Genomic DNA, 24,240 nt, shown 5'->3' with positions numbered 1-24,240 from the left:
TGTAATTATTTGCCACATGAATAATATAGCAATATAAAAGCCAGCTATCAGGATGTCTCTACTATCAAAGAGGCACTGTGACTATTTATCAACTATCCATATTACAACAATATCATTGTGCATTTACAATTGATCTGAGTCTAGCAAATGCTTCATAGAACTGACACAAACATGAAGGGGTGAATTAGATGATGTTTAAGTTTTCTCAGTGGTGGGAAGGGACAATACTTCAAAGACCTAACACATTAAACAATCAGCATCTATAAGATTATTCTAATAAGATAATTGTTGTTGCACATGGGAAACGAAAACGTCAATATTTTCTTCATATTTACAGATACAACATTGGTTCCAACAATAGCCTTAATCAGTCATAATCTATCGGATTCTTCCGTAGTGCTACAATGTCGTTCAGCCCGCATGAGTACGGGAAAGTTCTCCTGGAGTGTAAATGGATCTCAGATAAATGACACCGATAAACATTTAATAAACACTGTTTTCCTTTCCGTACGATATTTAACAGCTGAAGACCAATATAACTCGTACTCGTGTAAGGAACCCGGAACTGAACTTCAGAGTAATCCTTTCTGGATAATACCAAGTAAGTTAATGTCTTTTGGGATTTATTTCATGAAATGCTGCAACAAAATCACAATCAAAGTGTATGTGTATGTTTCGTTTTCATTCCGGTACTTCCCTTATGCCAACTGATATTACAGTGAAAATAACGATCAAATTCCAACAATAATTTGTTAAATTACCTGTACCCAATTTGTATAAACATTTGTCAACGTATCGAGATAATATATTATACGATCTATTTAATCCATTCAGCAGGACCTACATTCATCAAGATGAATCCAGCAAACGTAGTGGTTAATGAATATGATGAACTGGATGTCATCTGCCATACAGACTGCTATCCACTTTGTTCTTTGCAATGTTATAAAATGAACACGTCCTCTGGCCAAAAGAACATTTTTTCTGAAGAGACTGCATTGCACATAACAAATATTACAAGAGACATATCTGGGAATTACTCATGCAAAGTTCAGAACGCTCTAACAGGTGTATTTCATGAAAGCACCTTATCAGTGGTTGTTCTTTGTAAGTATATTAGTAATAGCTGTAGTAGCTGCAATTTTAATATTGGTGTTATTCTTATTTTTGATTATATATTTCTAACACATCACTCAACACATGCTATGTCCAGTATCGCATGATCCTTTGCATGAAGCTCCGTGAAAACTCGAATTATCCATAGATTTCATTGAGTGAAAAGTATTTAACCATGATTTATTCGGACTCTCGCACGAGGTCTGTGTAAGTATGATCTTACGATCAATGTAATTAATCGTTAAGGTAATAATCGTACGCCACTTGTCATGAGCAAATTAAGATTGTATGAACAATGTTTGTTGAACATAGCAATAAACCTGTAGAAAACACATATTTAAATCAGTATGTAAAGCCCTTTCTCATGCACATGTGTTTAATATGACTGATGAGAAAATGTTCTAGCAAATAACATATTGATTTATGTCTATTTAGTTATTATTTGCCACGTATATTAATGGATCTGCTTTCTTTCGCCTTTTAGATGGTCCAGATGACATTTTGTTTAATACATCTGACAACATTATTGAGATGGACGAATTTGATTCCAGAACAATAATGTGCACTGCTAAATGCTTCCCTCCCTGTCTCATTGGTTGGATTGAGACGTTTACAAAAACAGTGAAAGGCGGCGAACATTTGAAGCTGTTTAATTTACAAAATGATAGTACCTACACCTGTTATGCGACAAATCCAGATATTACCAATGCAACAATTTCAGAGAACATGACCACAAAAATTAAATTAGGTATCAATATACATTTATCCTGCTTCAACTTTAGTTATATTCGTTGTTGCCATCGTTCCGATATTCAAATTAGTAATACTAATTTAATATATGTTACCTGCACTTTAATCGAGCTCTAAAGAAACAAAAGCACATGAATGTTTCCTGTAATTAATTGGCACATTACGATCGACAATATCTGCTCCTATCAGCAGAGTTTATCATCCCTCCCAAAATCGTTGTGAATATTTGGCAAAATGCTATAGTTATATCTGTGCATAAAACTTATATTGATATGTTGATATTTGATGCGAGAGATGTTAATGCTGCATGAAAATTTCACATCCAGATAGTACTACAGATATGAAGGGATGAATCGGGTAGTCTTCAAGATTTTTCAATCAAAAGTAAAGAAATTATTATATGTTTAGCAATGACTTAGTGCAACGAACAATTCGTAAAATTACAATGTTGTTGCAATTGGCAGAAGCCTACGTCGCTTATTTTTTGCTTCGATCGTTATTTTAACTGCATGGAAACGAAACTCAAAAATGTTTCTCATCTTTGCAGATGAAACACTGATTCCAAGGATAACAATAGTCAGATTCAATGCCAAGGATTCTTCCATAGTTTTACAGTGTGTTTCATCTCGTGTGTTAACAGGACGATTATCCTGGAGAGTTAATGGTTCTGTAATAATCAACAGCGATAGATATTCAGAAGACAACATGTTCCTTTTTGTAAGACATCTATCAGTTGATGATCAGTACAACTCATAAACATGTTTAGAACCCGGAATTGGATTTCAGAGCGAACCTTTCCGGATAAAAGCAAGTAAGTGTCTTTTTTTTAAAAAATAAATAATTCTTGTATTTACTTTAGTCTAGTTTCCGTTGTTCCTTTTGTTGGTTTTATGTTTTATTTTGATCTGCGATAGTGTTAAGTTACATCGATATACAAAATGTATCGCAAACAAACTTGTACTTTTCTCAGTTTTCCCATGCTACTTCTTTGACAATAAGTCGTATGGAACAACGTTATAATACAAGTATTTCGGCTATTTTTATAGATAAATCAATTTGTCTGTATAAAAAAAAAAAACATAAACAGTGAGTGTCAAATTTTACGTATGTGAACTGAACATTGTATCATAAATATTCGTAGAACGAAGATTATTTAAATGGAATAAAGTAGAACGAATGTTATTTAAATGAAATAAACTATATTGAAAATAAATATATAACAAACTACATTGAAAATATAATGTTAATAGATAACACATGGGGCTTCAATATAATGAATCCAGCAAAAATCGAGAATCGGAGGATTTGATGAAGCTGCTGCGTCTGAAATTATCACATTTTCTAATCAAGTTGTTAAGCTCTATAACAACGTAGAAATATATATTTAAATGTTTCAATACAGTCATATGTATTCTTTTTTCACCATATCCATTTTTCATGTTATATTAGAGACAAAATATTTAATTAAAAAGAGCATACACAGAATTGACAACTTGTAATAATTGGTTTGATTAGGCATCTAGGAAGAAATTAGCCTCTCCCGCCTACCTTCAATGGTCAAAAACAATAGTTCCTTTACTTTAGTTGCCCGTGTATTTATTATAAATTATACCTTTAAAACATGCGTGAATTCTGTGCACATATATATAAAAATATAATGACCCATATAACTTGCCATACCAGGATCAAACACCACTGATCTGTTTATAGTGTTCGCAGAGTCTTACCTACATTAGGCTCATTTCGCCTCATTGTTGCGATTAAACTGCCCTTTCACGATCTTTATAAAATTAAGTTCCATTAAGATACAGTTTGGTTATATGTTTGAAGTTATTGTAGAAACCCTTGCAACCTCCAGTCGTTCTGTGTTATCGGTATGGATTGTTCTATATTTGTATAGGGTACTTATCAGCTATAAACTTTTACGTTAGCAGTTCAGTTTCGTGTACATGTTTGTTCTAACAATCTTTTGCAATATTCTGCTTTATTTCTGCTCTAATACCACGACATGAAGGAAATTTATAGCATCATATTCTCAACCACTGAGGGCACGTATTATGTATTTGTTGAAGTTTGTGGTGTCTAACAATTATAGTTCTAAGAAGAGATAGTCTTCAGCATTGATAGTTACTTAACCATGCTCCTTAACTAAGTCATGGTATTAAGTACAAGATTAAAGTTTGTATGTAAGGAGTCTTGATACAATATTTGCCAATCTTCTAGGTGTCTGAAACATAAGAATATTAAATATTCCTTCAAATATCTGCTGCTTTTAATCCTTATTTTCTTCTCCGGTAATATAACACTGTCAGTATCGTGCACTAGTTTTCCATACTGCACCGTACGTGTGTCTAAAAACTTTAGAGCGTGTTAGGAACTATTTGTGATTGTAACAATGTACGTTCATGTAGCAGATGCCGTATTTTGATTTAATAGATTAGTTTATAGATGAACACTAAATGGGCTGTTTGGTCCATTTGAATGTAAAGATGATAACGATGACGATGTGGATGATTTCAATGAGTGACAAAATAACTTTTCAACAAGCACACTAATGAAAGTGGTATTCGCAGTGTCCACAATAAACGCGAGACGCGCACTATTGGAAAATACTATTATGATCATTTAACCGGTTATTTAAGAGAAATGTCCATAATTATTAGCAGATCGAATGGTTCAGACTATGACCCGTGTGTGTTTGTGTACGTGTGTATGTGTGCGCATCTATGCACAAAAACGTGATTTGATTTTAAAATATGTTAATATATAGCATTGGTACAATTTCGTTATTAATAATATAATTGCAACATGATGTTCTGGGTTGCACTTAAATCATAACGAAGACACAAAAAGCAATTCCGGGAATGAGCTATTTATTTAAAATGTCATTGAAAAACTATTAAATATGATACCAGAACCTGTCACATAAATTACCGCAATGGGTTCATCAAAGTGATGCGCATAGAGTTCAGCAACATACATATAAAAAATAATACTGCTTCTATGTGGAACGACTCATATAGGTAATTCAAACAAACAACAATAATTCAATAATATAAATTTAAAACAAATATGATTCACTTATTTATATAACAGCATCGATGATCAATGTTTATAAATCAAACACAAAATTAAATAATGTTTAATCTACCCCTTAGAGTGAGCAAATGATGTCATTACACAACTATGAATACGGGTACTACTTGGTACACACACACACACACACACACACACACACACACACACACACATATATATATATATATATATATATATATATATATATATATATATATATATATATATATATATATATATATATATATATCACTCAAAAATTGATACTAAATACATTTAGATTTTCACTCAGATAAAAATACTGTTACATTCACATAAAACGGAATATCTAACTCGTTGTGTCCAGTTGACGACGACACTATATTTGCAGTCCAACCGCTGTCGGGTGAACAAGGAGCAGATGCACATGACCAGTCCCTCCCAGTTTGTAGTAGAATCGCTCAAGAACCCTCTTTGTTCGCTGCTGACCATTCCTTAAGAAAGTTGGGTCCATCACCACCAGAAAGAAAAATCATATTTCTGCGGGCTAGCACCATCTGCGAAAACAGCATCCACATTCTACAAACTCCGAGTGTTACGTCCCTGCATCAAAGAAATTAGCTCCTTTGCCAAAATCCTTTGGGTCCTTGTTAGTTGGGTCCTTGTTAGTTGCAATTAATACAATATGTGTCTCTCCTAGATCTTGCTTTGTTTATACACAAATTACCATCTTCATTTTCGTCTCAATATATAATGAATCAGGGACACTTGATTTCTAACTTCTAATCCAACATAATAATAACAGTTGCAAATTAATCTAATCCTTGCAAGCACACTTAAACAATGTATACGTAAAGTATTTACAGTGTTTATTCTGCATTCAACAAAACTAAAATTAACAAAGTTCAGCCTATAATAAGTAGTATATGTATGAGGTGTAGTTTGAGACTTAAAACGACCCAACGATCCCTTTTCAGGTTCTTCTAAAAGAGTTTACTTGTAATTACACGCAAATGTCGTTTGATACATTTATCTTACACGGTACAACTTGATTTCTACTTGTTAAATTTGTGAATTTTTAAACATTTTATTATATCTCTGTGTTTACTGCATCGATACTTTTGCCAAACGTAAGAGTGTTTATACCTACATCACCTACGAATACATCTGATCTGTTGTAGACATTTTATCTAAATCATACTAACATGTTATTGGTCATTTCATCTTTTTGTCTAGTCTTTTAATTCTTCTTTGTTCAACACCGGAATTATTAACCAGTATCTGATTATAATATGATTTTATATCTACTTTAGACTAACATCCATTGATTGGAATATATATATATTCTATATAGCACACTATCATTAATACTTGGTTTTCTGTCTGCTTTAATCTGTCACTTCGGTTATTTCTCTTGAGTCATTCTTCCTTTGGACCAAATCTAACTGTTCATAGTCATATTATCTCACAAGTTAATTACCCACTTTTAAAAACATCAAATTATTGTAATCTCTATCTCATTTTCTTCCCTTTCGTCATTATTTAATTGTTTAAGCTGTTATTGTAAATTACTTAATTCTTACTTCTATTTCTTGAAATTCTCGGTGGAAGTCACTTTTGCACCTATCCCACTATATTTTGCTTTGTTTAAATGGTTACAGTTATTCTTCAATACTCGTTATTTCTTCTTCTCTTTCGCTTGCTTACTTTTCGTACAAGTGGCAGCGTTTGTATAGCATAATAACGATATTTTAAGCAAGTGTTTCACGTCTTAAATAGTTCTCTCTTCGAGTCCGTCTGTTTCAGCAGGCTTTTATTTGTGTAAGCTATTTTGTTTGTGCTGTTGTTTTGATATTTTAAGACGTAATATCGTTCAGATTAGTATCGTACAAAGCTATACATATCTTAGCTTAAACACGTTTCGCACAAAATACATAGTACAGACATTGTGAAATATTTACTGAATTCCCTAAAGTTATAATTAGTTATTCAACATTAATTTTTGTTTATTGATTCATCAAAGGTTATAACTTTGTCACTGTTTTTGCTTAGGATTTATAACTATTATGACATCTTAGATAAATCTTACATAATTAGTTAACGGCTAGACAAGTAAAAGGCTGAGCTACTCGAAATCTTTTCTTAAAAGTCTAAAGTATATCTTACACGTAAACCCTCAACATGCATCCGTTTATATCTTCCCGTGTCATGCTAATATTTAATCTGCTATGATATATTTATGAATGCGCTTGCCATAAAGCATGTATGAAGTGAAACGTCATCAAACTCATTCACAGACAAGCCGCTGCAACACACATCTCACAACTTCTGTAGGAGCCCATATGTTGATTTGTTTTCTTTCTGAACCTCTGGGATTTTCAATTTCTTAGATCATTATCAATATAATCGTAAAAGCATCGTTCGTTATTATTATTATTATTATTATTATTATTATTAGTATTATTATTATTATTAACAGTAGTAGTAGTAATAGTAGTATCATTATTATTTCGACAGATGAGTTGCATCATAAATTTAGAATAATTTTGTTAAACAAATTAGCGAAACATACTTTCTGACTACTAAAGCATATTCAAAGCTATGCAATAGAAGAGGACAAAAATGAATAAATCCGATATGATGGTTGCTGCTAACACCGAACTGCAGATAAAGAGGGAAATACAATGATACCTAGAGTGGAGCCTGCAAGAAACAAAACAAAGTTGAGTATACATATGTAAGGGAAAAACACAGGAAACATGTACGTGACCACACTAAAACAGGATATAAATCAAAGGTAATATAGTATTTAATGTATAGACCCACGAACATTAGAGTTGGCGATTTGAACGTATTAAATAAGAACATCAAATCAGATGCTGTACTTCGTTTGACCTTTCTGATAACGAATAGAAAAAGAACAAAGTTTGTTTTCACTTGTTAACTACCGTAAGCACAAAACAAGTCTCAAAATGATACAATGTCATCGAAACGCTATAGCCGTTTGTTAAACAGAAAACATAATCGTTTAAAACTGCCAGCCTTATCACAGGTATAATTTCGGATCATGTTAGGACATGTGTTTTGCACGAACATGCACGCTTGCACGAAGTTTTAATGGTTGCACTTTCTTCTTTTCAGGTTTTCAAATATATATATATATATATATATATATATATATATGAATGTTATAAAGTAAGCAGTCAAAGTCAATTGAAAGAATTCCGATGTATTTGCTTAAAACTCAGGATTCAACGGAAAGTCATTTATTGTCATATAACTATTAAATATGCCTGTAATTCATTCGCCCTTCAAATGGGAATATTTGCATTCATATGAGACAAAACAGAACAGACCTTCATTTAAAATGACGAATGCAAGGAGCATATAGTGAACACAATGCATAATTTGCATACCAAACATTGTGTCATAAATGAATGAAGTCATGAATGACTGCTGGTGACAGAAACATGTGCACATACAAATTCTCAAAAAGAGAGAGAGAGAGAGAGAGAGAGAGAGAGAGAGAGAAATAGACAGAGAGGTAACTACGCATAGAAACGCTAGCTTTGAAAAGTGATAAGTCCAAAATTATATACAAATAAGCAGAGACGTCTTATCGTTTTTTGTAAAACGTATCTCCAATGTTTCGTTTCGCATTTGTTAACTATTTTGTTTGCAGATGACATTCTTCGTTTGAAATCGTCGAAAGATCAGGACCAAGATATAGAAGATACGGGCAAAAGTAACAGAATATTTTCAGTTTATTACCAAATATCTTTATATATTTCTAGTATAGAAAAGAGGTATGCATTAAAATATAAAATACTTTAAAAGTATATATTCTTGTTGATAACGGCTTGAAGAAAAAAGGAATATTGCTTTATTTTAATTGTTAGTATAACATCTGATTTAGAATAATTTTTTTGAATGCATGTAACTAACAATGCTAATAATTTAATATAATGCCCTCATATAGAAATATGTAAATTGGCAACAAAGCTAAATGTTTCAGGTATGAAGAAACATTGGGAAATCGAAGATTATCTACTGTTGTAGACGAGTTTTATATAAAAAAGCTATATTTGGACTATATGACGAAACAACTGATTAAACGTAGGATTAATATAGTAAATCGAAAGAATAGAAACATAATTAGCCACGTTAGAATGATGGTTCATGTATGATATAATTAAATTTGATTCAAACCAGATCTTCTCTATCATACATACAGGTCTGAAAACGACCGCATCGGTGATGTGTTCTGGTGACTTTTGAATTAGCCATTGGAAATCCAGCTTTTAAAAACATGAAAGTGAAATCAAATCATGATCTTCATCCACACTGCTCTGTCTTCAAACGTGAAGATATAACACTGCATATGTTTTTTGATAAAACTAACGATTATGTTAATAACATAGGTTACCAGAACATGACCTATAGGCCGTCGCTGTCAGGTCCTCATGTATAACAGTGGAGATCTGATTTAATCAGATTAGCATATAGGTTTAATTGTATACATCCTATTTGATCAGTGCTGAATGTAAAATAGTGTCCACCATTTATTAGTAGATAAAATCTAATAGTGTTTAAATATACATACCATAGTCCAAATCTGACCTTCTCAATAATCATATCATTTTCACTAATATTAATGATATATTTTGCACTTGAGTCAAATGAGTGATAATAGTGTTGTAGATAATAATTTTCTTGGCAAACGACCGTGATATCCCTCTAACCGTGATTCATCCTGTTCGAATCCTTTATAACTGGAAAATGAACGCAAATATTGTATTAACATGCTAAATTCTAATTATGTCAGAGCCTTAATAGCGAACTCAAAGAACCTACTGATCACCTATATAAAAGACGTATTAAAAAAAACTAAAATATCTTTCAGATATACCATACATTGTATACGTTATTCCGGGAACTGTAGCGGTTGGACTGATTTTAAGTGTTGTTTTGTGTTGCCTGAAGAAATATATACACTGGTAAGTCAAATCTTTTGCTATACTAAGAATGACAGCATTATTCTGAAAAAGTATGCGTTAGAATAAATGCATAATTAGATATAAATAATGTCTAAATACACTTCTACGATATATCTATCTATCTATCTATCTATCTATCTATCTATCTATCTATCTATCTATCTGCAGAACTTGAAGACTATATTGATCCTATTCCTTTGGATCCTATGAGCCTTAATGAATATATCGATATAATCCCTTCCGATCCCGTGGAATGTAACTATTACATACATCCAGTTCATTCATACCCCATGGACGTTGGTGGATACGTTGATCCTATTCCTTCTGATCCTATGAGAATCAATGAATATCTAGATATAATCCCTTCCGATCCCGTGGAATGTAACTATTACATACATCCAGTTCATCCAGTTCATTCATACCCCATGGACGTTGGTGGATACGTTGATCCTATTCCTTCTGATCCTACGAGAATCAATGAATATCTCGATATAATCCAGTCCGATCTCGTGGAATGTAACGATTACATACATCCAGTTCATTCATACCCCATGGACGTTGGTGGATACGTTGATCCTATTCCTTCTGATCCTATGCCAATCAATGAATATCTCGAACTAATCCATTCAGATCCCGAGGAATGCAACGATTACTTACATCCAATCCCTTCAAATCCCCTAAACCTTGATGGACATATTGATCTTATTACTTCCGATTCCATGAGACAAAATGAATATTTTGATTTAATCCCTTCAGATCCCTTGGAATACAACCAGTACGTAAATCCAATTCATTCAGATCCCGTTGACCTTGATGGATATGTTGATCCTACACCTTCAGATTCCAGGGAACGCAGCCTTTCAATAGATTCGGTACCTTAAGAGCATGTTGATCACGATGGATGTATTGATCCATTGCCTTCCGAAAACACTAAATCCGTTTGATAAATTGATAGTATTCCTTTGGATCAAATTGAGATTGATGACTATATCGATCGCAATCATTATAATGCGATTGATCTCAATGTATATATCCTTACAATTATTTTATTTCCCACGGAACCAGATGAATAATCGAATCGCTTCATTCATGTAATGTGGAGAACATGGGGTATCTCAATATACTATTCTCATACCATGTACATATCGTCGATATTTGTCCCGTATATAACGACTTAGTACCGAAATTGCATTGACATTTTATTATAAATGCTACGTATGTGACAAGTTTCAAACTCATAAATTCTACTAAATGTTTTTTATGGAATTTTAGGATGTTCTTATAGTAGTGTGTATTTGTATACACTTATTTAATTCGAGTTGTTAGAACGGGAAAATTGTTTTACAGTGAAATAAACTTAAAATCATACATAGTTTATGTTGCAAAGCATGCCAGTAATATAGACTAAACTAAGATACATAACAATTTATAACATTCCAAAAGTAAGATTGGTAAAGAAACTGATGTTATTGTCAAAATAGCCATATATAGAAATCATTAAACATGAAGAAATGGTCATGTAAGTGTACCTCTGAGCCAGCTCGTTCTAGGTGAAATAGAGAAAAAATGATTTTTAATGCAAGCAATACTCGGAAAGGTTGTGTGATAGACAATGATCCGGAATATCTACCCGCGCCAACACAGTGTACCCCGAGACAGGCATTTGTTACAATATGCCGATCAAAACTCCAATATAGGACAAATTAAATAAATTATCGCTTTATCTACTTTTTACAAACACAATATGTAATATCTGTTAAAAAGCATCAAGACAATTAAAAATCTAGCAACGTGCTACTCACTATTTGTTCTCATATACTAAGTTATTCGTCTACAAATGTTTTAGTAGGTCAGACTTCAACTAATGTCCCATATTCATAATTTTAGTACCAAACAAACTTCGGACAAAACTGAAGGTATCAGGGTTTTGATTATTTCAATTACTTATGTGACTTTCTGCTGAATAAAGAAAACCTTCCTCCCTAGATATTATGATATAAAGATATGTGGGAACTTAAGTATATTGAATGCTTCTAACAAATCATCTAATTCATCTGGTCGCATTCAAAAATGTATCTATAATCTTACACACCAAGCAGTTATCAACAACAACAATGGTAAAGGCGAGAGAGTGTGGTACCCACTCATTTCAAATCCCCCAGTCTCGAAATGTATGCCCAATGAACTGACACACTGGTTCTTGAGAGGGAAAGTCTTGCGGTAGTGAGTTGTCATGGCACGAACCAAACAAACTGCAAATAAGTCCACCCGTCAGAAAAAGGATAGTAATTGGAAAGCCGCAAGAGCCCAAAGTTTGCAGAACACATTGTAATAAAATAAAGACGTCAGACTTATAAATATATTTTGCATGTGTACTTGAAATTGGCGAACAAAAAAGAACTGACATGATTAGATATATATTTCAGGACAAGAAGGATTAAGACAGAGGAATGATACTTTTACAGAATGTTTATTCAAAGAGGATACGCAGGAAATTTATATGACAGATATATCTTTGCAAAAAAAATGCCAAACATGATAATAGTTATGGCAGCTCTAAAAATGAGAAATAGGGATTTTGTTAGTCTAACAGAAGCACTAAACAAGAGAGGGTTCAGTGGATACATACTAATACCCAAGGAAACCCAGACAATATTTCCATGCGGGGAAGTGACCATTCGAGGACAAACAGTGCATATAAAAGAACCAATATAAATATTAAGGATAAATTAAGAAAAATACAAAGATATTGAAGAACTACATCTATTATATATGGCACCTTTCACTGGAAATACCTCTACAGGCTAAAGTAGTGAAATTCAAAGTCAAAGTGGTATTTATATTTAATTTAATTTATAATTGACTTAATTTAATTGTCTGTTTATAAGTTTTAATTTGTTATTTTTAATTTCATTACATGCCAACGTCATGTAATTTTGTTTACTTGGACTTTGATATTTTCCAGAAAATTCAGTTTGACCTGAATCTTATCATAGGTATCAAATAATTGAAATTTTGGTTCTATTTTTGACTTAGTTCCTAGCCTTGATTTGAGGTCAAGTAAACAACTTCATTTTTATTGTTCATCTTTGGTGTAAGAATAGAAGTGGTGAACTCGAGGCTGTACTGTGCTACGTGCTCTTAGATTTGTAGATATTTTCTAATTTATCTAGAATCTGATCACGTGATCCTCATCCGGGAATCTGTTTTGCGTCTCGAATTACTGTTCAAACTTTGTTTATAAAGATATATCGTCAGTTGTGGCTTTTTCTTTACACTGGAACGTGTGTATTTGTGACCAGTTTGGAAATTAAGTTTTCAATTTGCATTCGAATTATTTGGATTATGAAAGAATAATTCTTTCTCCTGGAAATATTTGAGTGTTCATACAGAAATCTCTAATAAAGCCATTTTTTTTAAATTTTATTCTGAAATTCAAACACTTGAATATTATTGACTGTGGGACGACGGCACAATACTGACCCCAGTATACGTCAAAGCCTTCTAATTTCGATTCTTCGTCTGGATTTGAACTTGAACTCATTAATAGAAAATCTAAACTTTAATTCGTGAATTATTCGTGGATTTGGTTCTGAAAACCGTTTAAGTTCTTATTTTTACATTTTTAGAGAGTTTTTCTAGGGACATAAATTATTTGTTACATTTTTTAAAGCTTGTTGTTTTTCCTCTTTCTGTTGTTACTGTTTATTCGAGCCTAAACAAGTAACATAAAATAAAACAAAAGCGAGAATGGATACGTATCCCAACAAAGTCCAAAAAATCGGATTAAAATACTAGAATTTGAAACAGCGGAACTTAGGAAAACGAATCAATCCTTGTTTCTACATGACTTTATATTGAGGTCCAAAGACCAGAGATTATATATCGCTGGAAGTTTAGATATTCTGGAAATACTGGACATGTCCCACAATAATGCCCTAAATCCAAATAGGAGAGTAAACAGCAAGAGACACAAGTTTATGTTTCAGAAATGACAATTTTATCCACAGAAAAGCAGACTGGAAAGGAAAACAGAATGAAAAAGAAGAATGAAAACCTACAAGAACTACAACGTCAACAAAATGTATAAGTTTCGACACCAACAACAAAGAAAGGAGAAAATGAAACGGAGAAACAAACATGAAATACAGAAAAAGCAACAGATAGCGAAGAACGCCCAACAGCTAGAGAATCTGCAGTTTCAACAACAAAACCAATGACAACAACAGCTGAAAATCAACGATGTGCAACAACAAAGTGTAAAGATGGAAACAGTGACCGAAAAAGTAATAGTACAAAAAGATCGGAATGGGAAACAACAGCAATAACAACAATAAGAAAAGCTAAATAAAATCCGGCAACAGCAACAACAGCAGAGACAGATTTGTAAGGGTAACCCAATAGGGGAAACTTCGCAGATAAAACAACAAAAATAACAATAGCAACAGCAAAGACAGCAAAAACACAGTACTGTTTATGGCATGGAATATATAGAAAGAGAGGTACAGGAAAATAAAATATGAGAGAAGAGGAAAGTACTCACGTTTGAAGATGTAAGAAAAACAAGGAAAACACAGATCAGGAAACAATTGAGAAGGATTGGAAAAGACGATAAAAAGAAAAGGACATGAGGAACTAGACTGGAATAGAAAGAGCTTCTACCAACTTAAGTATGATAAGGACTTGAAAGACACAATGAATGATTGCACTTAATAAGCTCATTATTTCTTTAATCTTCTAAATTCTTATATATTTGCCTTAAGCCCACCGAAAACAGAAAACAAATACATGTAGTATTATGAAGGAGCTATAAATCAAATATGAAATCCTGGACCGGGGTCGCTTCCAACAGATTTGTGGTAAAGTGGGGGAAGCTAGCCCAACAGACGTTGGGATGGGAGTTCCGAACTTGAACCCCAAGACCCAAAACTTGGCCCATTAGGGTAGAAAAAGAATCTCCACCATTTAGCAAATCACAAACTTTATATAACGCATTTAGGAATACATAAAATTGAATACAATTTGATAAGGGGTCTCTACAGTTATAATCATCTATATATGGTGGGACGGAACAATGGATGCTCACCAAAATAACTGGATCAAGTGCATTCCCTAGACGTGGTCAGATCCATGCTGTAAATATTCTTATGTCAGCTTGTTTAACTCGCAGCGGAATCTGCGATTAAAGGTTATTATTTTAATTGAGTCTATCTGGCTGAAATAATGCCCCCATTTGTTCTATTTTAACTTTCAGCACCCTCAATTCCTAATTATGCCGAAGTTAATAAATATGGCCATTATGTATATTCCCCGTTACATATTTTTAAACTTTCTTATTTCCTGGCTAGCTTTTCAAAAGGTTAACCTCTCTGTTATCTTATGTTATATGTTACATATGTTCATATGTGTTTTATATCATGTAATATAATGTTTTCTGTATATCAAATCAAATGTTAGTGTTTATATTGTAATGTGAATATATGTATTCCTTCCTTTTTAAAATTTAGTATCTGTATATCGATATGGAATATATGAACTACTTGTGTCACCTCACATTGGTAAAATAGCTTCTCCAGACCTAGCTTTTATAGTATATGATCCAAGACTCGCAACGATCCGCTACATGGCATACGGAAATATCGCATAGGAATCTGGCTGTCTATCAGTGGCTTAACATTTGATAATACCGACCACCTATCGACACAAGTGTGAAAGATATCCACGGCAGACGAATTTACTTTGGTCAAAGCCCTTTGACATTTCTGTTCACATGTACATATTGACCATTCATTTAGTACCAGATTAAAGTATATCACCAATATTTGCACTTTTTATACTTATACTATGCCCTTAAACATGACTATGATGCTCTTTTATTACTTTAATTACTGATGTATATTCAGACAAACTTGAAATTCTCGAGTCGATATAAATTTCCCAAAGTTGGAAAAACTGCACAGTCGATCACCGAAACTAATTCCATACTAAATTGGTCAGGATACTTAAATGCAAAATAATAATTACATACATATATGAAAATAAGGATATATATAGTATTCTGCATCAATGACATATCACGAGATGTATCAATTTTTCATTAAAAGGAAACGAGTAATATATCACTGATACAGTGTAATACTATATATATATATATATATATATATATATATATATATATATATATATATATATATATATATATTGCATACATATCCAAGGTACATATTTGCCTTGCGCACGGAGTTAAGTTTGACTACGAAAAACTGTGTATTGACCGTGTGAAAGAACCATCACTGCCGAATGTGATCTCTACAAAATGTAGTTCTGTTCCTTTTGTGGGTATTTACAACCACCTTTGCAAATTGATAAGTTGATAGTCTTTTTAGTTTCTATTTGTATTCACATTGATTAAAACAATATAAGACACACCTATGATGTATACATGAAAGATGATTTTAATGACGAAAATAGAGCACTACAACAGATGATTTTTGAATAGTGAAATCTCAGCCAGTCATGCACAGGCGCGTGGAAATTAGTGACGGTTAGAAACTAAACAAAGTAACGAAGCAACAATAGCTAATTAAAATAGTTCCATATGTTTTAATTAACCTAAGTCATTATCCAGCTTTAATTAACATTACTATCAAACATAAACTTCTCTCTCCCTCTCTCTCTCTCTCTCTTTGGTTGGTGTGACATAACATTTACCTTCATTCTTGAAAGGTTCAGAGCCATCGTGGTATAACGCAAGCGAGGAACCTCTATGCTCGTCTTTTCATGAAATTTCGCCCGTATCTTGCTAAAATGGGAGAGAGAGAGAGAGAGAGAGAGAGAGAGAAAGAGAAGGGATCGGATGGAGATTCCTTTGGACATTTTCATATTTAAGTATTTAAACTTGATTTTTAGAACATCTTAAAAGCTTTAAGAAACAACACCAACAACAAAGAATTAAATACACAGCATTATGTTTTCCCCGTAACCAAGACAGGGAATTGCAACTTTGTGTCATTCATTGCGTTAACCCCGTAGTCAGATCCCAAGGAATGTGCACCCATAACGTTGCGATAAACCATATTTTTGTAGGTTACTTGGTACATCGTAAGTTCGAAGGTTTCAAGATTTACATCTAGCCCAAATTCTTCTTCTTTCTCACTCCATATTTCTGCATATTATATCCATTATGCATGAGAGGGGAGGGAACAGAAAGGATTCCGATGAAATTGGGTACCATGTTAAATTCAATTAGAAAATGTCGATTATCGCTACTTATTATCGTTATGTTGATGTGTCACTAATGATTAATGAGTGGAATTTCATCATTGACGTATCGGAATAGAACCGACAGTACAACGTTCCAATAATGTATATACACGCGTATAATTGCGACACGAGCATATCACAGCTTGATATACCAATAGTAGTTGCAGATTTTTTGTAACAGATATATAGATAGACATATATACAAACATAGATAGATAGATAGATAGATAGGTAAATAGATAGATCGAGATATATATATATATATATATATATATATATATATATATATATATATATATATATATATATATATATATAGTAGACAGATAGAGAGATAGATAGATAGATAGATTGATAGATAGATAGATTGATATATTGATAGACTGATATCTTGATAGATAAAGATAGATAGATAGACAGACAGACAGCCAGATAGATAGATAGACAGACAGACAGACAGACAGATAGATAGATAGATAGATAGATAGATAGATAGATAGATAGATAGATAGATAGATAGATAGATAGATAGATAGATATTTATCCAATCTGGAGACATTTCAAAGCTGTCATGTCTCGGCCATACAAGAAACTCCCACGCACCCTGTGGTGTTCGTGGACAATTTACATGGGAAATATGTAGTCAGCATAGTCTTACAGCACCAAAACACGTATTTCTAGCGTTTCAACTTGCAACCGAGATAATGACCAAACACAGAGTCGGATGATATTTGATCACTTAGAAATGTCTGAATTCTGTTCATGGTTTAACGGTCATCAGGAACCTTTTGAAGAACTATGGATTAACAATACATAAAATCAAACCGTACGTGCATATGACAACTGAGGTTGTATATGAACCGATCTCAAAATATCGAGACGGGTTTGCATATTTTCTAGCCCGACATTGATACAATGTACCAATTTATTCCATTTTCATTGGAATCCATTGAGTTGTTTAGACAATCAGTTGTTGAAATGTATTTTCATCCATGGATAGGTAATGCTGGTGAAATTGATCTGTGTTATACTATGATTATTTCTGATAAGACTTTGTTGTTGGAGGACCGAAATTAAGGTCATCTTTAGTGAAAATCAGCTGGAAAAATTAAAAAGGCAATAAAAACAAGTGTGCAGTCACACCGAATTTTTTTCAATAAACAGTACCGCAAATATTCCCGTGTGGTTGACTCAAACACAAATCGCTAAGTTTGATATGGCCAAACAAAACAACACTTCGGTAATATTAACCAAATAAGTGGTGATGTAATTGCAAACGACCAGTGGAATATTTCTATTCGTTGCAGCAAGTTCAGCGAGTTTGTTGCGCAGTCGGATGTTTTTGGAACTAAATTCAGGATGACGCTGAAACACGCGGTTGGCGGACATATACGTACAAAACAGGAAAAGGCCTTCGAGTATTAGAATCAAGTAGCCAAAGAACGACGGGAAGAGGTTTTAGATTACTGAAGTATACCAATCTTGATTTATTGGCTATGACAAAATCAAGCATTTCATGATGTCTTCATGCGAAATAAATTTGCATCGATGGTTCCACGTGCACGAGAAACCAGTATTGTCAAACTGGATTTCACAACAATATCAGGCACTTATTATGTTGCATACCTTAACATTAATTTTTTTAAATATTTTGAATCTTATGAACTTGCACTGACAATTGAAGGTGATAATTATTCAACCCGACTTGGATGGCAACCGCTGTTTTAATCAACTATAAATTTGAGTGTTCTTCTTGTCGTTGAAGCATTACGTGCACTTGCGGTAAGCCCAACACCGCAAGAACGTACTGATGTTGTTATAATAAAATGTATAACATGTATATTAACGTGTAAATAGGTTACTTGTCCTGATGTGGTGCTGATGTGGATTTGAGCAGGGTTGAGTAATTCAGTTAGTCGTGTTGTTGACACTCCCTGCTATATGTCATGTGAATAACCAGCAACATTGCTTTGAATACTGTCTGTGGTCATTGTCAACCATGACAATGTTGATTCACCACATTGATCCATAAAACAAAGTAACCTTTGTTCTTCGGCCAGTGATGAAGTTATTACTGGTGTCCAAAACGAACATTTTGTTAGTATTACTTTACCAGTATCAACGACAGCAGCATGCAACATTCCATCATTGTCGGTGTGTTTAGCGCAAAATATAACTTTTCTAACATTTCTATATAATCAAAATAAAAGTTATAGTGAAATCAAACACAAAAAGTCTTCATCGCCGTTCAACATTGATCCACGTGATGTGAATCCCAACCTGAAGTTAGTATTCATTGATGCAACTTCAGTTCCAGCTGCATTAAATGTTACGTTTCTCGGTGAATGCCTCAGTGGGCAAGAAATATCTACTTGTATCCTGAACTTGCATTTTGATTCTTCTTCGTGCGTCAGGAACACGTGCATCATAAGAATACTATTAATAATCACGCACCGACTCATCCTTGAGAATTGGTGCGACCATGTCAAATTTTGGATCAGATACGTGTTTAAACATTATTTACAGTTACTTCGTCTAACACTAATACCAGTTCCTGCCATCAGATTAGCATTTATATTCTTTCTTTGTTTGACATGGGTACACCGGCCAGCTCTGCTAGTTTATGATTTGCATCTTGATTTATTACTTTACTGACATATTCTGGCATAACTGCAGTGCTGATTGCAGTTTTACAGTCTACGGTAGGACCGCTGGCTGCGGTCTGCGTATTAGTCGTGCTAATCGTGCTAGTTTATCCTTTATTTATGAGAATGCTTTACTAGCAACATCACCAACAGCATCAATACCTTTATCACGAACAACGTCAATAGCTTTCATTCTTAGCTGCTTTGCAACTGGCATGCTTTGAGAGCTATCCTTCTATATATACCCTTAACAACATTGCCGAGTCCATCTCCGTAGATCGCTTTATACGTAGTAATCGCGATTGTATCACCTTGACCTTTATAGGTTCACGTCGAGTATTATGTATCATCATCATATTTTCTTGACACTGTTCCAATTGCATACCCACAATCACTGCGGTAATTTTCAACGATTTCATCGATGAGGGACCGATAAACATTAATGTGCATGATAGAGCCTTTTAATGACCACTGACAAACAGCAGCTGTTTAATTAATGAATATGGGGAGTTATTACCGGATCGTCTTCCACCAATCCGAATTTCAAGTCTGTGCACGTCGGCAATGACGTTATTAGGACAAAGTTTATCAACGTCATTTCCTTGTGTGGCAAAACCACTTCCAGTGGCAAAGAGGACAGGATCTATATATTTGTCCTTACGTGTTGTTTTGTAAGCTTTTCCTTACTTGTTGCTATGCGTAATATCCTTTTTTGTTTGTCTCCTTTAAGTTGCGAGTTAATTTCTTCTTCTTTGTGTTTCCTCTCTTGTCTTACTTGTTCAATAATCTAATTTACGACCTGGTTAAAAATGCCAAGCTGATTAACATCTTCCTCAGATCTGATCCGCGGATTATCAGTAGTGACGAGATAATCATCACTAACCCAAAAGGCAGATGATAGATTGTTAGCATATTCGGGTTAATTTTGTGATCTGGGTCATTGATAGAGTCAATACCTTCAGGCGTAAATTTACTCATAAGGTTAGTTCTAGCTTTTGAAGGAAGTTGTGGTTGAAGAGGTTGTGGATGAGCTGCTTGAAACGGCCAGGCAATGGCTTAAGAGCTTGTTGTGCTGCCTCTGTTTCTGTAAAAACAATGTCTTGGCTGGTTCAACAATCGGTTTACAAAACTGTTCTGCACCTTCTGTAACTTACACCTGAGACTCCGGACGCTCGTGTAAATTTTGCATGACAGAGTCACGAACGGGAAGATATTTTTTAATTGCCTGAATTCATTGTCGCGCTATTTTAGGTGTACGAGATTCCATATTTAGCGTTATTATTGATATAATAATTATGTATTTACGCCATCTTTCCGTTACCTTTTTTGCCACACACACACAGTGACGAACAAGGTAAATATAATCTGACACACATACAAACAAAATTAACACAGAGTTCTCGGTGACGTTTGTATTTTTTCACCCTCCATAGGAAACTTTATCTCGGTCTGAAATGTTGGTCTGTTCTCCCTCTCTGCTCCTTCACATATTAAAAATTATTAACACCTATATTAACAACGGCGGGAATAATTATATACAAATGGGTCGATGGGGCACTTAGAAGGATACGGCGTTATGTTATATTTGCAACTGTTACAGTTTATAAGTAATGATATGATTTACTATAGGTCACATTTGTGTCTCTTTAAATATTCTAGATTTTTTCATCCGATTTTCGTTTTCTGATTTGTTATCATCTTCATCAATTTATGTTTATCATTTCTTCTATTCCAACAATGCAAACACGCCATATTCGGTTTCTTCCATTTTGCTATAAAATCATTATTTAAGTGCTTGACACTTTATTACTGGAATTTTATATATTTTTCATTTTATTTGAGTTTATATTTCCGACAATATCGTATCTTTTAATATGTGCAGCGGTGTAAATACGAGCTACCACGTAATTGTGATATTGGACAGGAGAAAAACCTATTCAACACTGAGATTCCTAAACTTTTCGAACCATAATGTTTATCTTGGTTTTAGAGGTTCCCATATGCTGAAGTGATGTTATGCAAATTCAAAAGACGTTTTACAACGTCACTCCTTGTCTTGTATATATTTGGATAACTACCTAATAATGTTGGAAATCCCTAGTGCGACGTAAACCCTAGGACTTGGAAACGCTGACAAGTGTGTCACCTCTCGGCGGCAATAATGGCATCGACACTATTCTTCAGCAGCTATCATTCGTGCAAATTCAGCCCAGCCTGTTTCATGAAGGATTATGTATATGTGTTGTTGCATACTGTATTATTTCACTCTAGAGGTCAAATTCATCATGACAAGTTAGAATTTCTCGGGGTCTATCAAGCAACGATAATCATTTTTGTGTTATGGATGTCATGATTGTTTCAATACATATTAAACGACTACGACGACGATGATGTTGATGATGATCATGATGATGATGATAAAGATGATGCTTCAGCTTCTGAAGCAGCTATTATGTGAATACCTCACGAGACTCCAAGTCTGCTATCCAAGGTAGTGTGTTCCTAAGGTTTGACAGTTTGAACTCATTATACCACTATGTTATGTACCTATGATATTTTCAGTAGGTCTACTGATGATGGTCCTGTCATTCGCATAATCGTCAACATCAATATATGTTGTTCTTGGAGATATTATCCTACGATTTATCAGTTTTGTACTTTTTTCTTTCAACGCTGTTGTTTTTAGCAGACGAGAGTTCAGCTTCTGCATCAACTGGTGTGAAGGGTCAGTAATTGACATAATCTTCATGCTTTATGTTCTGTAATAATAACAAAATCTGTCATAAGAAAACCTGGATTACCTAATTTTAACCCTTTTGTATCACTGTTTTGAATGTATTGACAATGGGATACAGTTTAAAATCACACAAACATGAACAGAAGTCTATGTTGAAATAATTTGTCTAGAGCGCATTATTAAATAAATTGAACGCCACTTTTTTTAACCTTTCAGCCTTTCCACTTCTCCCAAAGCTAAAACTCTTCTCTCCTTCCTCTTTGATATATTTTATTATCTTCATCGACCATTTACCACTTCATTATTTCTGCTTTATTCCTCCTAGCTTATTCTTAATTTTACTTTCCTGTCCTCTCCGTCTTCTCTAGTTAGTTGCCTAGTTGTTATGCCTGCAGTAAAAATAAAGGAAAACAATCATTTGACATAAGAAGACTGCTAAAAAAATAATTTATTCTAGAATAACACAATATGTGGATAGGTGTTAACCCGCTGTTCAAATAAATCAAATAATTCCATGTAATTTTTTGTCAAAATATGAATCGCGCAAATATAAATATAACCTTATATGATATCTGCAAGCATTGATTTCGTCCCCGATGATAAACAACGTTATGGTGTTTTAGGCTAGAATTGACTAATTGGAAATTGACTCGTTAGCCAAAATAACCAGTATTCCATAATCTGACTTACAATCTGTTTCAATAGTTATACCTTTATTGACAAACATTCAATGCAACGCGTTGTGTGCTGACAACTGTATATCAATGGGAACGCTGCTGCCACGAAGAGTCAGACTATCGAAGAGAAAAAGAGAGGCTGCTAGCAAAAGTACCGTCAAGAAAAGAGACTTAGACGTACCAGAAATGAACATGCATTACTGGAATATTGACTTAGGGGAGGCTGTGATGTTGTGCCTTTCTGCATTTAGTATTAATTCGTGCTGGGTGGAAGCAATTTCGTAAATCGTCCCTAAAACCACACAATACAAGGTTCTGTTACGACTCCATGGTATAAACGAAAGTAAGAATAGAGCGAAAACAAGTTGTTTTTTTTTACATTCAACAAATAATTTTATGTACCAGAAACACAGAAAAAACTTAAAGTGTTGTGAATTAAATCCCAAATAGTCCTAAAAGTTCTACCACAATTCCAAATGTATAGAGTTGCAAATGATTGCCAGTAATGCTCAAATAAATTCCAGTATTGAATGTGCTGGTGTGTCTTTTGTATAGAAAGTGCTAATTTGCCTATGGCTAGGAATGTGGCAATGTGTTAACAATCTTGATGTAACAGAATAATATAATCCAAAAGGTCCTTGGGTGTATTCACAATTATTCGAAAATAAGGTTTTTACTCTAGCATGATTAATGAGCACTTTTTGATTTGAATGAATAATTAAAATAAATACATCCACCAAATTCAAACACTTAACACATCAATACGAATGATTACACTTTGGATGCTAAGGTGGGGATGATAATGTTGGAAGCAAACAACATTAAGTTAAAAGCTATTACGCAATAATAGAGCCAGGGTTTATGTCCGTTTCATTTCTAGCACATTCAAAATTGTCAACAAAATCAAAACTTTCTAGTTAAAAAATGATGTCCTCCACACATATGCAAATAAATATGTTTGCATCTAATAATAATTATCTGAATATTTAATCGATAAT

At 33.6% G+C, this 24,240-nt stretch overlaps 2 protein-coding genes across 2 annotated transcripts in view; both read left to right on the top strand.

The window, feature by feature from the left end:
- Positions 1-24,240, top strand: part of LOC149793196 (uncharacterized) — a 495,646-nt gene that overhangs the window by 444,912 nt on the left and 26,494 nt on the right. The gene's annotated exons all lie outside the window — the stretch shown is intronic.
- On the top strand, positions 359-2,633 carry LOC149793197 (cell adhesion molecule CEACAM1-like). The gene is made up of 4 exons (XM_089966318.1): positions 359-601; positions 835-1,107; positions 1,601-1,864; positions 2,414-2,633. Exons 1-4 carry the CDS (start codon positions 421-423, stop codon positions 2,620-2,622), a joined length of 927 nt encoding a protein of 308 aa, XP_089822444.1. The 5' UTR covers positions 359-420; the 3' UTR covers positions 2,623-2,633.

Source organism: Sinohyriopsis cumingii, chromosome 8 (genome assembly GCF_028554795.1).
Source record: "Sinohyriopsis cumingii isolate HCF-2022 chromosome 8, ASM2855479v2, whole genome shotgun sequence".
Classification (NCBI taxonomy): domain Eukaryota; kingdom Metazoa; phylum Mollusca; class Bivalvia; order Unionida; family Unionidae; genus Sinohyriopsis; species Sinohyriopsis cumingii.
This window is presented reverse-complemented; position numbering and strand designations above follow the sequence as displayed.

Bases quoted from the DNA above. Each gene is read 5' to 3' on its own strand.
- LOC149793197 (XM_089966318.1), top strand. From the start codon at position 421: ATGAGTACGGGAAAGTTCTCCTGGAGTGTAAATGGATCTCAGATAAAT. The intron at 602-834 runs GTAAGTTAATGT...TAATCCATTCAG, and splicing joins TCCTTTCTGGATAATACCAA to CAGGACCTACATTCATCAAG. The intron at 1,865-2,413 runs GTATCAATATAC...TCATCTTTGCAG, and splicing joins GACCACAAAAATTAAATTAG to ATGAAACACTGATTCCAAGG.